General features: G+C 45.2%; 1 protein-coding gene across 1 annotated transcript in view; it reads left to right on the top strand.

The window, feature by feature from the left end:
- Window positions 1-728: 728 nt before the first annotated feature.
- The window catches only part of MAP4K5 (mitogen-activated protein kinase kinase kinase kinase 5), a 61,233-nt gene continuing 47,002 nt past the window's right edge, over window positions 729-14,959 (top strand). Inside the window, exon 1 of the mRNA XM_085060914.1 lies at window positions 729-1,365. Coding sequence (XP_084917040.1) covers window positions 1,258-1,365 — 108 coding nt within the window. The 5' untranslated portion in view covers window positions 729-1,257. The remainder of the gene's footprint in view (window positions 1,366-14,959) is intronic.

Here is a 14,959-nt window from a genome sequence, read left to right as displayed (position 1 = left end):
ATATATGTAATATATAGGTGGTGTAGCACACTGGGGGCTTTCTTCCTGCCTCAAACCAAGGGCTAAAAGCCCTGCCTGTCCCCACACTTGTCCCTCCACGATGAAGACCTGTTGGAGCAGGGTCAGAAGAGGCACAAAGATGCTCTGAGGGCTGGAGTACCTCTGCTCCAGAGCCAGGCTGGGAGAGCTGGCAATGTTCACCTGGAGAAGGGAAGGATCCAGGGAGAGCTCAGAGGTCCTGTCAGGGCTTAAAGGAGCTCCAGGAGAGCTGGAGAGGGACTGGGGACAAGGGATGGAGAGACAGGACACAGGGAATGGCTACCAGCTGGAAATGGGTACATTTAGGTTATTGGGAAGGAATTCCTGGCTGTGAGGGTGGGGAGGCCCTGGTACAGGCTGCCCAGAGAAGCTGTGGCTGCCCCTGGATCCCTGGCAGTGTCCAAGGCCAAGCTGGACATTGAGGCTTGAAGGAAGCTGGGATAGTAGAAGGCATCCACTTTCCCACAGTATCCACAGTTCCAACCCACGGCAGAGCGCTGGAACTGTACGAGATTTAAGGTCCTTCCAACCCAAACCACTCTGGGATTCCATGAGCCCCGGCCGTGGCAGCCGCGGGGAGTGCAGCGCCCGGTAACAGCCCCAGGGCAGCGGTTCCCCGGAGCGGGGCCGAGCCTGGAGCGGGGCCAGGCTGGGAGTAGAGCGGGCGGGGAGCGGGGCCGAGCCTGGAGCGGGGCCGAGCCTGGAGCGGGGCCGGGCGGGGAGCGGGGCCGTTGTTGGCCGCGCCGGGGCGCTGCGGCGGCGCGAAGGCGCTGCCTGCCCGTCCCGTCCCGTCCCGACCTGAGCGGACCCGGCCCGCTCGGCCGCGGAAGGAGAACGAGAAGGAGGAGGAGAAGGAGGAGGAGGAGGAAAAGGAGGAGGAAAAGGAGGAGGCGGCGGCGGCGCTGCTCCCCCTCCCTCCGTCCCTCCCCGGCGGGACAAAGGGCTGCGGCGCGCAGGTAGGAGCCGGCCCGGCCTGGCCGCCCCGGCGGACGGGCCGCAGTGCCGGCAGCACCGGAGCTCCCTCCCCGCCCGGCTCCGCTCCCCGCCCGGCCCGGCGCTTCCTGGTTGCCCCGGGGAGCCCCGGGAGCCGCGGAGGGCGCGGCCGCCTTTGTGTGGGCCGGCCGGAGCCCCCAGAGCCGCCGTTGCCGCCGCAGCAGCCATGGCCCGGGGGCCGCCGCGTTAGCAGCATCCCGGGCCGGCGGGGACGCGGCGCTGGCCATGGAGCCCGCGGTGCGGGCCAGCGGGGATATCCTGCGGCGGAACCCGCAGCAGGACTACGAGCTGATCCAGCGGGTGGGGAGCGGCACCTACGGCGACGTGTACAAGGTGAGCGGCGGGGGGGCAAAGCGGGAGCATTCCCGCTTGTGGGGAAGAGCACGGACCGTGAGGGGGGGCAGGCCCTGGCACAGATTCCCTCAGAAGCTGTGGCTGCCCCTGGATCCCTGGCAGTGTCCAAGGCCAGGCTGGACAGGGCTTGGAGCAGCCTGGGACAGTGGAAGGTGTCCCTGCCCGTGGCATGGGTTTGACAAAATTATCTTTAAGATCTCTTCCATCCCAGACCATTCTGGCACTGTGTGCTTGCAGCACCAGAGGTGGTTCTCTGGTACCGCTGCCCTTCTTGGAGGTGTGAGTTGTGAGTATAGCAGGCGATCCTTCCCACGTTACTGCCCGAGGAGCTAGAGGAGATCTCTCGGCTGTACCTGTTTGCAGAACGCATCCAGTTAAAGCACCTGATTAAAAGGGTGCCACTTTATCCCCGAGGTTAATAATAGCCTGCGAAAGGCAGAAGCAGATTAAAGCTCTTCAGAAGCTGGAACGGAACTACAGCACGAGGTGGAGTTAGCGCAGCACATCAAGTAGATGCTCTTGGAACGGTGCATGCAGAAAGTGTCCCTGAACACGATGGGAGGTGGCAACTGGGTGATCTTTTAGGTCCCTTCCAAGCCAAACCATTCTGGGATTCTGTAATTCCGTGTTGGTGCTCACAGCAACAGAACCACAGGCATGGAGGAAGGGAGGTGCAGGCAGTGGTGTGTTCTTCTCATGTGAGCTCTGTCCTCGAACATCAGGGGTGTTCCTCATGCATCAGGGATGTTCCTCATACCTCAGGGATGCTCAGCAGCTTTCAGGGCTGCGTGGTTTATAAAGAAAGCCTTGAAGTTTTCAGCCGGTGTTCGGCAATGTGCGTGTTCAGCTGCGCTGGGAGGGAAGATGTGTGATGTTTCCCTTTGTAGTGCTGTTGAGTGTGTTTAAAATAGACCTGACACAGCCAAGCGTGCAAGGGAAGGTGTGTTCCTGTGCCACATGAAAGGCAGCAGTAATTGCTCCTGCTGGGGGAGGGCTCTTTGCTAATGTTCAAATTGAAGTTTTATAGATGGATCCTGTTCCCACCACCCCTTTGAAATGGTTACTTATGACCTCAGGGAGTTATTTTTAAAAGTTTTCGTGGTGCATATTTACCTTCCTCTTTTATTTTCTTTTCTCCTACAGTGCTGTGCACAGATCAGCCAACTTCTTTCCTAGGGATTCTAGCACTAAATCCTTTAAAAGAACGTTTCAGCTGTCATGAATCTGGAACTCAGCATACCTTGAGCTGCTCTGTTTGTGTGTGCCTGCACACTGCAGGGCAGCGTGACAAGAAATAACCAGGCAGCACGACAAGAAATAACTAGTTGTGTTGCAGGGAAGTGTTTTTGTGTCATCTCTTTGTGGAAAAAAGAAATATTCTGCTTCTCATTATCCTGGTAATTAGTGGAGAGCTGTGCTGACATGTCATCCAGCTTCCGGTTCCGGAGCTGGGTTGGATGCATGGCTCTGCTCAGTGCCATGTAAACACATCCATCCCCTTTAAACAAAAAAGCCACAGCTCTCTCCTCCCCCTCCACTCTCTGGGTTATGAAAAATGTGCCTTGCACTCCTGAAATAGTTTCAGATAAGGAATAAACCCAAACCTTCTCCTAGCGCAGCCTGGCAAGTTTAAATCAGAGTTTTTGGCAGCCGTTTCAGACGTTGTTATGAGTCTGCAACGAGTATAAAGTTAATGAGTTTAAAGTAGTTTGAGAGGCTGCATTTGTTTCTAGGTCATTGGTTTGCTCTTTGTTTTTGTAAAGGCCTGCAACAGGGAGGAACTGTATCAAGGGAATACTGAATCAGATGGCACAGCCTCTGATGACAAATATGCACAGCAAACTTATTTTTTAAAGCCACTGATGTTGTGATAATTTTAAAAGTGAGGCAAACCTTTTTATTCTTGAAAGGAGTTAACAAATGAACATTGTACTTTTATTTTTCTTGGTCCCTGGTAAGTCTCAGTGCACATAGCACATCTTGTGCTCACTGAGGGCTGTCGGAAGTGTTTATAAAATGCATTTATTAGCGACTACCCAAGTGGTTTTATGTTGCAGAGCTCAGGAAAGGTTTGCTAGAGAGTGCTGTTAAATTAAAATGGAATTTTCCCCTCACCTCTTCAAGTGGTTTCTCTGCTCCTTCGCTGATAATGAGTCACCAGCGTCTCCAGCACAGTTGTTTTTGGGATGTGTAAGCCAGGCAGCCTCTGACTGTGGGACATCTGCCTCTTCCTCAGATGCTTTTTGGTGCTGGTGGTTAATGCTTCAAATTCTTCCTGGGGCATTTGGTAGCTTTTAGAGTAATTGGCTCTTCTCTGGATGGTGAAGGCGGAGGTTAAGCAAATATTTCTCTTCACTATTAGGTTACAGAAGAATATTTAAGGCTTTTCCAAAATTCTCCCGCCTGGTTTGCTTTTCATTACTACCATGCTTAAAAGCTGCAAACAGAGATGTGTTTTCTCAGTGTTTGTGGGTTTCATTTCTCTTGTCTGTCACAGGGCACACAATGGCTGATTGTAGGATTGCTCGTGAGTGCTGGATTGTTGATGTTGTTTTAATATCTTTTTTTTCCCCCAAATGCATTTCAGGGCTGGGGAGAAACCATCTGTAAATAAACTCTTGTCTATTCCCAGCCTGTGTAAATAGATCCAGGTTTGGGTCTAGCAGTCTTGGAAGTAATTTCCATTACAATCCTAACTTGTTAGTTTTTTCATCCGTGGTGGGAAAGCTTTTGTTTTTTTCTTTTTAATAGAGGATATTAATATTAAACCAGTTCTGATCCAGTGGAATAATTTATCCCTCACAGCATTGCACCAAGATGTCTTGAATTACAGACTTCTGAAAGAGGCTGTAATAATGAAGGTGACAACCTGAACTTTATAATATGCTGACAGTATATTTTTGTCCTCACTCCCTCTCTAATCTGGCTTTCCTGGAAAGGTTTGCCCACCATGGTCATAAACATGAAAGCCTCAAAGCAGCGTTTAAAAATTACATAGAATTTCAGAATGCAAACAGAACAAATTTGGATTAGTTCTGTTTCATGCTGCAATAGATGTTGTGTTCGTGTGTGGTTAATGAAGAAACACACATTTTACTGGGGTCTTAGAGCAGAAAATTAAAAAAAACTGCTGGAGACTAAATGGATTTTAACCTCCAGCACTAGGAAGTGGCTGGTCAGATCCCATCCCAGGTAAATTCCCAGTGTGGTTAGATGTTTCCCAGGATGGCTTCTCACACCAGCATGACCTGTGAGTGAACCTGCAGCTTTTCAGTAGGGCTTTGTAGTCCTAATTTGTTTAGGGCTGGTTTGATAACAAGGTCACACCATCAGCTGTATAAACACATGTTTCTGCAGTCCATGGTATTTTCTGGAAGTACTTGGAAGAGCATAAGACTGGCCTGTTTTGCTTAACTTGTGGAATTTGGTTGCATCAGAACATCCACTCATTTGGTTGTGTGTAATTGTGGATCTTGGTGTCCTGAAGGGACTTTGGAAAACAAGACTTGGATTTGGGGGATAATTTATTGCTGTTTGAACTTCTTGAGATTCCCTGCATGGATTTTTTATTGGAGTATTTATTAATGACTCCAACTAGGTTTGGTGGAGAGATTGAGGGGAAATGTTGAAGTGTCCAAGGCCAGGTTGCAGAGGGTTTAGAGCAGCCTGGTCCACTGTTTTAAATGCAATTTAAATGCAATTTAAAACAGTGGAAGGTGTGAAGGAAGGAGGAATGGGATGAGCTTCAAGGTCCCTTCCATCCCAAACCATTCACAGGGCCTGGCTTTTTGTGTTCTTTAATCCAAGTGCCCCAGAGTTTGAACTGATCTTCGGCTCTGCAGAGGGGAACAAAAGGCTGGTTGATGTAAATGGATGTAAATCCATCCTTGTTGAACGCTGTTGTTTGGCAGCTGAGCTGAAAGGCTGGGGATGTGTCGAGCCCAGCACCCTCCAGCCGCTCCCCAGGGATGAATAGCAGCATCTCTGTCCTCCCCGATGATCAAACATGACCTTGTGCAGCAATTCTAAAGCTGGCTTGTTTGGGGCTTTCCAAGCAGGATTGTGAGCAGGGCCACAGTGGCTTTCTTTAAAAGTAAGCACAGGGGACAAGGAATGGATCCAATGAATGGCAGAAAGTGCCTGTAAACAAGAGATGTGTTATTGAATATCATGAAAATTTTATTCTGTCTTGAGTCACCTGCTCAGTCTCTCTTCTCTTGAGATTATTATCATTATTTTTTAATCTCCTGCACCAAATAAAGGCATTAACTGAGAAGAAACCTGCAGTGGTTTGCCACTGATTACTGCAGGAAAATAGTGAGCAATGAAATTAGATTGTGACACACACAGACTCTTTGCTCAAACGGAATTTAAAACAAATAAAACATTTGTTTTACTTTCTTTGTGTTTTCTTTTTTTAAAGGTTGCCATAAAAATGTGGCTCTGTTCAGTTTGAATCAGGCTTCAACTCTGCCTGTGTGGTCACTGCCTTGTTCTCAGAGCTCTGGATTGTAAATCCTGGTGCAGCCAAAGGCTGTTGGAAACCTGTATTTGATATTTTTAAAATAATTCTTAATGTCATTTTAATCTCTCAGATTAGGAGAATTTATCAGTTAGTGTTTTGCTGTTTAAATCAATGGGTTAAGAATGGAGTATTAAAGCTTTTTTTTTGATACCAGAGAACAACTATGGCTGTGACACCTTTTAATCACATATTCCCAACTTTATACAAATATGTTTTGGCAGCTGCAGACCAATTGGATTGGCCATCCCTGACTCAGCACTTCTGTCCCTGGTGAATATACATTGCTTCCACACATAAATGACCATAAAACATCTGTCACATGGGGGATTCCACTCTTCCTTTGCAGATCAAAGCCATCTGGTCAGCAGTGTTTGCTGTAGCCATGCCTGAACTCCATGGACTCATTTTTCCATGGAAGAGTGTTTGGAATGGCATCAAACCAGTGCTCTTGAGTGTTTTTCTTCTTGCTGTGGAGTTCCTCTTCTGGGAAATGGCATGCTTTTCTTTTAGGATGCAGTTGGTAGGATTTATATTTTGAGAACTAAGATGCTCTGTGGCTTGTTGACACCCTCTGTGATGATACTGGAGTGGAAGGTGAAACTGTTGCTTTTCCATTTGTAACATTTGTAATAGTTTTTCTGATTAAGGATTTGGTCTTTGATGTGGAATGTTCCAAGCTGTTTGGCTTTAAATATTATATCCTGTCACTCATGTTTCTCTTTGCCAGGAATGGTTGTGACAGGACAAGGAGTAATGGGTTCAAAGTGAAAGAAGGGAAGTTTAGGTTGGATATATGGAAGGAGTTCTTTGTGCTGAGGCCCTGGCACAGGGTGCCCAGGGAAGCTGTGGCTGCCCCTGGATCTGTCCAAGGCCAGGTTGTACAGGGCTTGGAACAACCTGGGATAGTGGAAGGTGTCCCTGCCAATGGCAGGGGCTGGAATGGGGTGATCTTTAAGGTCCCTTCCAACCCAAACCATTCTGGAATTCCGTGTTTTCTGTTAATGGCAAGTTATGTGATGGGAGTAATGTTTCCCCCATGGTTATTTCTCCCTGTCTCTTCCTTTGAGGAGCAGGGAATCTCCCAAATTTTAAGAATAAAGTTTGATTCCTTTTCAACCTGAGACATTCATTAAGAGGAAGCAAACAGCTCAGGTCACACATCACCCACCCCTCAACAGCAGAGACCTGAGAGGGAAGAGCAGATCAAAGATGAGGACATTTGCCTGCCAGGATCTCCTTCCTCTCTGCCTCCAGAAGATGCAACGGTCACTTTCATTGCCAACATTTGGATAACCTGGAAAGCATCCAGGATTTCTGGGATGAGTGGCTGAGCCCCAGTTCTGTCAGAGGTGCGTGGTAGAAGCTCACACATCATCCCTGTCAGAGGGAGCAGCTCTTCCTGTCAGCAAGGCCGTGACAGAGTTTGGCAGCTCGTTCCGCTGACACCAGCAACTGTCCGTCCTCATTCCAGCTGGAAAAACAACCTTCCCTGCCACCTTTAGCCGTGTTTGGCACCTGCTGCTTGCTTGCAGCTGGGAGTGAAGAGGAGAGGCAGCCTCAGCCCAAGGTGATTCCAGTCCAGAATGGCTGCATCTCCATATTCATGAAGTTGTTCTCCAGCTCAAGGCAATCTGGATGCCTCCTGGTTGAGATTGCCAAGGCTTTTCACAAGGACATGCAGTGATAAGATAAAGGGTGATGGCTTCACACTGACTGAGGGCAGGGTTAGATTGGATATTAGGATTAAATTCTTCCCTGTGAGGGTGGGGAGGCTCTGGCACAGGGTGCCCAGAGAAGCTGTGGCTGCCCCTGGATCCCTGGCAGTGTCCAAGGCTGGAACAAGCTGGGATAGTGGAAGGTGTCCCTTTCCATGACAGGGGATGGAATGAGTTGATCTTTAAGGTCCCTTCCAACCCAAACCATTCTGGGATTCTGTGACTTTCTCAGACGTTGCCATGTTGTTAGGATTTCAGATTTTGAATTTTTGAAAGAAGTTAGAATAGTTCTTTCCCAGTTTCTGGAGGATTCCTGGCAATAAGAGCACTCAGCAAGGCTTGGTGGACACAGCAGCCTTTGATTTGGGGAGCTTTGCTGGTCCCAAGTCCATCCCAGATTTCCAATAAAAAATCACACACAGGCTGGATAAACTCTTCCTTCCTAGATTGTTTGGACAAAACTTTGTGAGTTTTGCACAGAGAGGTTTCTGTTCTGCTCTTCAGCTTTCTAAATTCTTTCACCCAAGTGTTAGAGTAAATCATTTTATCCAGCACAGTGAATATTGCCAGCAAGGTCCTCCTCAGCTGCTGAAGGGGCCAAAACTTTACCTTTTTCCATGATGGATGGAAAACACCATGTGGATAATCTGCAGCTTGACTGTGTCTTTGAAGTTCTTGAGTAAAAGAGCACATGGGAGGGTGAGCAACAGAATTGCTTCCAGGATTGTCCTCTTCCAGTACTTTTCCCTAATTCCTTATCCTGTGTATTGTTCTTTGTGTTTCTGCTGACTTCTCTGCTCCTGAAGTAGAAATATTATACAATTTAAATCAGGAATATCCTCACAACACCCCAGTCCTGGTGTCCAGAACTGCTGCATTTACTGATCCTTCAAAATGGCATCTTTAATACCAGATTTGGTATCTTGGCACGTTAGAATTACTCCTCCCCCAAGTGTATTTTCATGTCTCCTGCATGAATATAGTGTCTAGGAGGTTCATGTTTTCATAGAGATGAGGAAGATTTGGCTGGAGAAAGAATGTCTGAAAAAAGAAAGCTGAATGAGCCATATTTTCAGCTCAGTGTGAAAAAGCTGGATTTGTAGCCTGTTTGAAACGTGAATTTTGAGACATTCCAGAAAGGCAAGTGCTGTTTCTTTTCTCAGTGAAGAGATTATTGCAGGGGGATTCTGTTGTCTTATTGATAAGAAATCATTCCTAAGGGATCTTTTTAGCTTTGTCTTGGGAAGCATTAAAGGCATAACTTCTTACATTTGAGGGGATGGTCCACCCCAAAAAGCTGTATTTTTGTCCTGTTGTCAGCTCTGTGCACAATTCTTTGCTGATCACTGCTATTGAAGCAATAAAGAATTGTGTTATGTTTGCCTTAACTTGCTGTTCAATGTACAGACACGCAAGATCAGAGTTGAATTCTAAACATCAGGCTCCCAAAGATGTTTGGGGGATTTAGTCATTAATCCCAAGGGAAGATAAGTGGTAAAGTCTCCTGTACAGGCACAGAGATGTAAACATGGTAGGTAAAAAGAATAAAGGTGGGGCCATTCCATCTTTTATAGGTGTATTTTCTCTTGTTAAAATGAAAAGAATTAAAATTTGACAGGAAGCAGTGCCTGCTGGGTGCTCATTGCTCTCAGGGATGAGTAGCTTCAGGTATTTGTGTTTTATTTATGAGGGGTTGAAAACCAGCAGCAGCTGAAATGTTGAAGTATTTGGTCTACAGTGAGTAAAGGGAGAGTATTTGATGTGTTCCTTGTAAATATTCACAGCCTCCAGGATGAGCAGTTTCTGATAAAACCATTTTGTTTTCTCAGGCATGTGTGTGATTAAATTTAAAGCACTGGTTGAGCTCTGATCCTCTGCTGCTTGGTTAATTACGAAGAGGCAGGAATAACTTCTGGATTAACACTGAGCCTTCTAAACTTTGCCAAACAGTTCCTGTCCCGAGAGTCTTGTTTTTTAAATTTGGCTCCCAGTATCAAACAGGACAAAGGGATTTCTGAGGATGGCTAAGGAACTCTTGATTTTTGGTTTCACGATCCATCGAGGCACCGCCTGTTCAGGGCACATGAACACAGATTTTTCCTTTTGCTCATTCCGTGGGTGTTGAGGTTTGTGTAAATCCTGCAGTGGGATGTCTCGAGTACAGACTGACTGTGCTGGCTCCAGGCAGCTCCAGCAGGGATGGAGGAGGAGGAGGACAGGCTGTGGCTTTGCTCCATGGCAGCATTAATGTGAAATTCCCCTGGATCCCTGGAAGTGTTCAAAGCCAGGCTGGACAGAGCTTGGAGCAACCTTCTGGTGGAAGTGTCCCTGCTCACAGCACGAGGTGATCTTTAAGGTCCTTTCCAACCCAAACCATTCCATGATTTTATAAGGAACTTTCCCTGTGTGCTTTGTTGTGCTTCCTAGGTTGGAGCCGAGGCTGTGCAGAGTCTCTACCACGATTTCCTCTGGCTCTCTCCAGCACATTCCTTAGTGGTGTCTGGCTCTGGAAAGCTGGTCCATGGAAAATGCACACAGCTGCTGCTGCAGGGAGAGGATTACATTTGTTGGAGATGGGAGCAGTGGGAGAGCAGAGTGTCCAGCCTGGGATGGGCTTTGGGGGCTCCAAGGTGAATTAAAAACCATATAGAAGCACGATGAAGAAAATAGAATATATACAGACAAAAGGAATGAGGCAAGGTGGAAAATCAAGCAAAGGTAAATTTAAAACCATATAAAAGCACAATGAATAAAATAGAATATATACAGGCAAGAGGCATGAGGCAAAATGGAAAATGTTCTCAAGTGTATTCAAATTGAAAAAATATTTCTTTAAAATTCCACTGAAGTCATCAGGCCTGGTTTACCAGAATATTCAAATTATGTAATGACACATATTACTTGAGCAGCACGGTTTTGGTTCATCTTTCAAAGAGAGTGAGGAAGTCTCTGGCCAAGTGCTTGGAATCAGGTGACTGAAGTGAAACTGGTGCTCGATCACTGCAGATTAAATTGCAGAAAAAGATTCTTATTTTCAAGTGACATCTTGAAAAGAGTCTACTTTTTAAGTGGCATCGTTTAAATGAGCTAATCAGTTGAAATGAAGAAAACAATAAATAAAAAAGATCAGACCAGTTTCTTTCCTCTAGTCTGGCTAAAAATAAAGCATGAGAGGATGAGATAACTTGCACGATTTTCAGTTATCATCTGCAGTGAAATGGCAGCATATTTCCTCTTTACTTCATCAGCATAAGTGCAAACCATATTTTATCTGCAACCTTTCTCATGTACCAACACATTCAGAACTTTACTTTTTCCTCACTCAAAAACCTGCTGAAATGTCACCTCAGCTTCTTCCAACAGAATTCCAGGCTGTGATTTTGAATTTTCTACTGAATTAGAAATATTGCTGATGGCTGTTTCATCAGCATAAAATGAAGACTGTAAATAAATGTTGGGGTTTATTTTAGTAGAAACAGCTGTCCCAGTATCAGAAAGAAGCATCAGATCTTACCCATCTCCCACCCCAGGAAGGTGACAATTGATACAGTCCAGATGCAAACCAAAGCTTAATTGCAGAACAGAAAAAGAATCTCCCAACTCCTATTTTTAGCTAATTTTCCTTCAACTTTTTCAATTACACAACTTCTTTATTCATTCTTTCTGTTCTGGTCTCTGGTTTATTTAACAATAACAGTAATAAAGAGCAAAACACTGACCTGTTTTCTTCATCGAGACAAATTTATGGTTTGTTCCTTTTAATTTTGTAATCATGAATTCATCTCTGAGGAACTGAAACTTGAAGGAGGTCATTACTGAACAGCTTTGGTGGAGGTAGATTTTTCTACTTGAATCTACATTTTCTATCTGAATCTGTCTAGATTCTATCAGATAAATTATGGTAATGAAAAGGACACAATATGGATTTTTACCTTGGGTTTGGAGGACTTGATATAACAACTGCAAACTCAGAATTCCTTTTTTTCCCTTTCAAAGTGGTGATTCCTCAGTTTTGCCTTTCTGAAGAGACTCATCTTGTGTTATCTCGTGGTTAGCAGTAAAATATATTTTTCTTTTGTAAAGAAGTAAAACGATGGTCTTAAATTCTTCATTTTTAATTTAAAAAAAAAGCAATCCACAGCCTTTTCCTCCTTTTCCTTCAGAAATTTGTTTTCTCTCTGCCTAGAAAGCCAGATTTTTCTTTTTTTTCTTTTTTGTCAGTGAAAAGAAGACACACAGATATTTTCTTTCAAATATTTTGCTTGTCACATCTCTTAGTTCTTTCATCTCTAAGGAATAAACAAATTCCCCTGCAGCTGATGAAATATATAATCTTTTAATGTTGTTTGGGTTTGTCCTCCACAATACTGTGGGTTTTTTTTTTCTGTGTCATGGTCTATGCATTCTACATAGGAATACAATAAAATTGTTTTACATCTATTCTCCCTATTTTCTGGTGAATAAACCCTTTTAAAATCCATCTTGGTTCATAGTTTAATGTATTGGAAGGATTTTTTTCCTCTTTTCTTTCCCCTGTTTTATACTCTGGCCTGTAAAGCTGTTGGGCATCTGTTCATTTTTAAGTATATCAGCAGCTCCATGGGCATTCTTTGATTTTCATGTTCTTATGTTCAGAAATGTTTCTTGTTCCCCAGGAAAGTGAGCTATTTCTAGTAGCTTTTCAAACCAATGTAATGCACACAGTTGTAGCTTGAAAAGGTTCTTTTCTGGTTTGGTTTTTGCTCCAGCTGAGTCAAAATTGGGGCCTTTTTAATTTTATTTTTTTTTCTCGTGTGGTATTTGTTTGTATCTTTTGTGCAGTATTAGTTGCTAAATAGTACTTTTGTGGTCAGGGTCTGTTTCTAGCTTTAGCTTTTCAATTTTAGAAGGATGATGCCAAATATTTTGCAAAGGATGATCTGCCAAGAAAATTTCATAGAATTACCAACCTCTGCTTGGAAGCACATAGCTGACTTCTTTTGTTATATTTTTCCCCTAAATAAACGTTAAGATGTGCATTGATCTTTGCTTTATCATTGTTAGCCTTATTACCACAGGCCTTTGTCCTTCAATAATTCACACCAGGAGTGAAAATTAAATGTTTTAGTGGCTACTGAGACCTGCAAAGCCCCTCTGTTTATACAAATCCTCAGTCTGGTTTTCTGCAGGATAAAGGGAGTTGGCCTCACATCATTAATGAGCTGTTAATCCTTTATTGCTTGAGTTAATTGGCCTTGAGTAAGAAAGTGTCAGAAGTCTGGGAGTGAAAGGTTGGTTCTCCTCCTCCCAATTTTCCCTGCCAGAGATAAACTGGCTGAATTTCACAATTGCCAGTAAAAGTAAATGCATTTAAGCCTTATTTGCATTATAGCTGTGGTCAGGAGTGCCAGTCGTGGATCTGGGATTCAGGTTTTAATGTGGAATTTATTGAAATCCTGGGATTTCTGTGTATTCTGGGTTCTGTCCTTTCAGCAGGGGAAGCTGGAATTGCTGTAGATGTGGAAATAAGGAGTGACAGCTGGGAAGTTTTCATCCTGCTTTGTGCTGCCTGTTCTGAGGGATGAGGAGTGGCAGTGTCCATCTGGAGAGCACCACAAAATCAAGATTTGTCCTTGTACAACATCCAGCTCAGAGATCCAAAGTGATGGCTCTGATGCCACTACAGGATAAAGTAGTAAAATGAACAAGTAAATCTGCATTTTGGGTTTATCCTAAAAGGTAGTGACTGCTGGTTGTAAGAGATGATTCTCTTTTGGTGTCTTGAATCTATAAAGCTTCTGTTTGGGAAATAGTTTCTGAAAGCCTCTGTGCCTTCCACTATAAAGGAGCCTGGTACTGCTCTCCATCTCCAAAAATCCAGCTGGAGGATCACAGGGGGAACAATTCCCTCTGGGTCTTTGTGTTTTCTAAAAGCAAACAGCCCTGAATATTAGGAATGGTGCTCAGGTGTCTTTTTCCAGCAGCAGAGAGTAGCCAGACATGCTGGAGGTGTGAGGAGTGGAGTGTCCCAACAGGAGGGACAGCTGGGACATCACTCCATGAGGAAAGGCTGAGGGATTTGGGGTGCTTCAGCCCCAAAGGGAAGGCTCTGGGGTGACCTGATTGTGGCCTTTCAGGACTTGAAAGAGCCAACAAAAAAGATGGAGAGAGACTTTGAACAAGAGCTGGAAGTGACAGGACGTGGGTGAATGGCTTCCCACTGCCACAGGGCAGGGAGGGATGGAATATTGGGAAGGAATTCCTGGCTGTGAGGCACTGGAACAGAATTCCCAGAGAAGCTGTGGCTGCCCCTGGATGCCTAAAAGTGTCCAAGGCCAGGCTGGACAGGGCTTGGAGCAACCTGGGATAGTGGAAGGTGTCCCTGCCCATGGCAGGGGGTGGAAGGAGATGATCTTTTAAGGTTCCTTCCAACCCAAACCATTCTGGGATTTTGTGAATTTATGACAGTTGTTTCTGTCTGGCCTATCAGAATCAAATCAGCCTGTCCAGTGAGATTGGCATTAACATTTGCCAGAGTTGTCCTACTTCTTTTGGGCTTTTTTTGAGCTGTCCTCTTTTGTTCCTCTTACATTTTTAATCCATCCACAGACCTTCAGAGGTGGAGGAGAAGAATATGTTCAACATCTGTCACAGAGATGGTTTCAGGAGAGATTTACAGGAGACCAAACAGGAGAGACTTACACAGTCCAATACTCTCTTCAGGTTTTCTTGGGATGGAGCTGTGGGGAATTTTGCTTTGGTTTTGCTTATTTTTTCTTACACAAAAGGGAGGTTAAACCCCCAAACCAAGAACTGCAGCTGTGTGGGTTTGGTACAGACACCATCAAGAAGGCAGAATCCATGGATTGAGTGCTATTCCTAGGAGTCTTCTCAGGCTGCTTTTAGGGTGTGCTGATCCTGGGAGAGGAACCAATAATCCCTCTGCTCACTCCAGAACTGGAAAGCAGTAGTGGGAGCTGCTGGTTTTGGCTGCAGCCTGGGCAGAGGAGCTCTGCAGCCACACTGAGGCCTGGACAGGTGATTGTTTCCCTTGACAACCTCCTGACACCAAGGTTTGGATCTGGATCTGCTCTGAGCACATCTGGCTCGGCTCTTGGCCTCTTCTAACCTGCTGGTTTTCAAGGATGTTTTTTCTTACAGCTTTCAGTGTCTTTTACAATAATACTTTTCTAATGTACCATGGTGCTCTCTTGTGAAGGATGGCAATTTTAGGCTCACACAATGCAGATTTAACTCTTGTTGCTGTTAATCTGGCTTTTCTGAGTAGTTTTCTGGCTACATATTGACATTTTATGAGTCCACAGTTCTACAGCTGTGTTGTTAAACTCAGCTG

The sequence above is a fragment of the Lichenostomus cassidix genome, chromosome 5 (genome assembly GCF_008360975.1).
Source record: "Lichenostomus cassidix isolate B80296 chromosome 5, HeHo_3.0, whole genome shotgun sequence".
In the NCBI taxonomy this organism is placed as follows: domain Eukaryota; kingdom Metazoa; phylum Chordata; class Aves; order Passeriformes; family Meliphagidae; genus Lichenostomus; species Lichenostomus cassidix.
The sequence above is the reverse complement of the archived record's forward strand: the minus strand, read 5'-3'. Positions and strand labels throughout refer to the sequence as shown.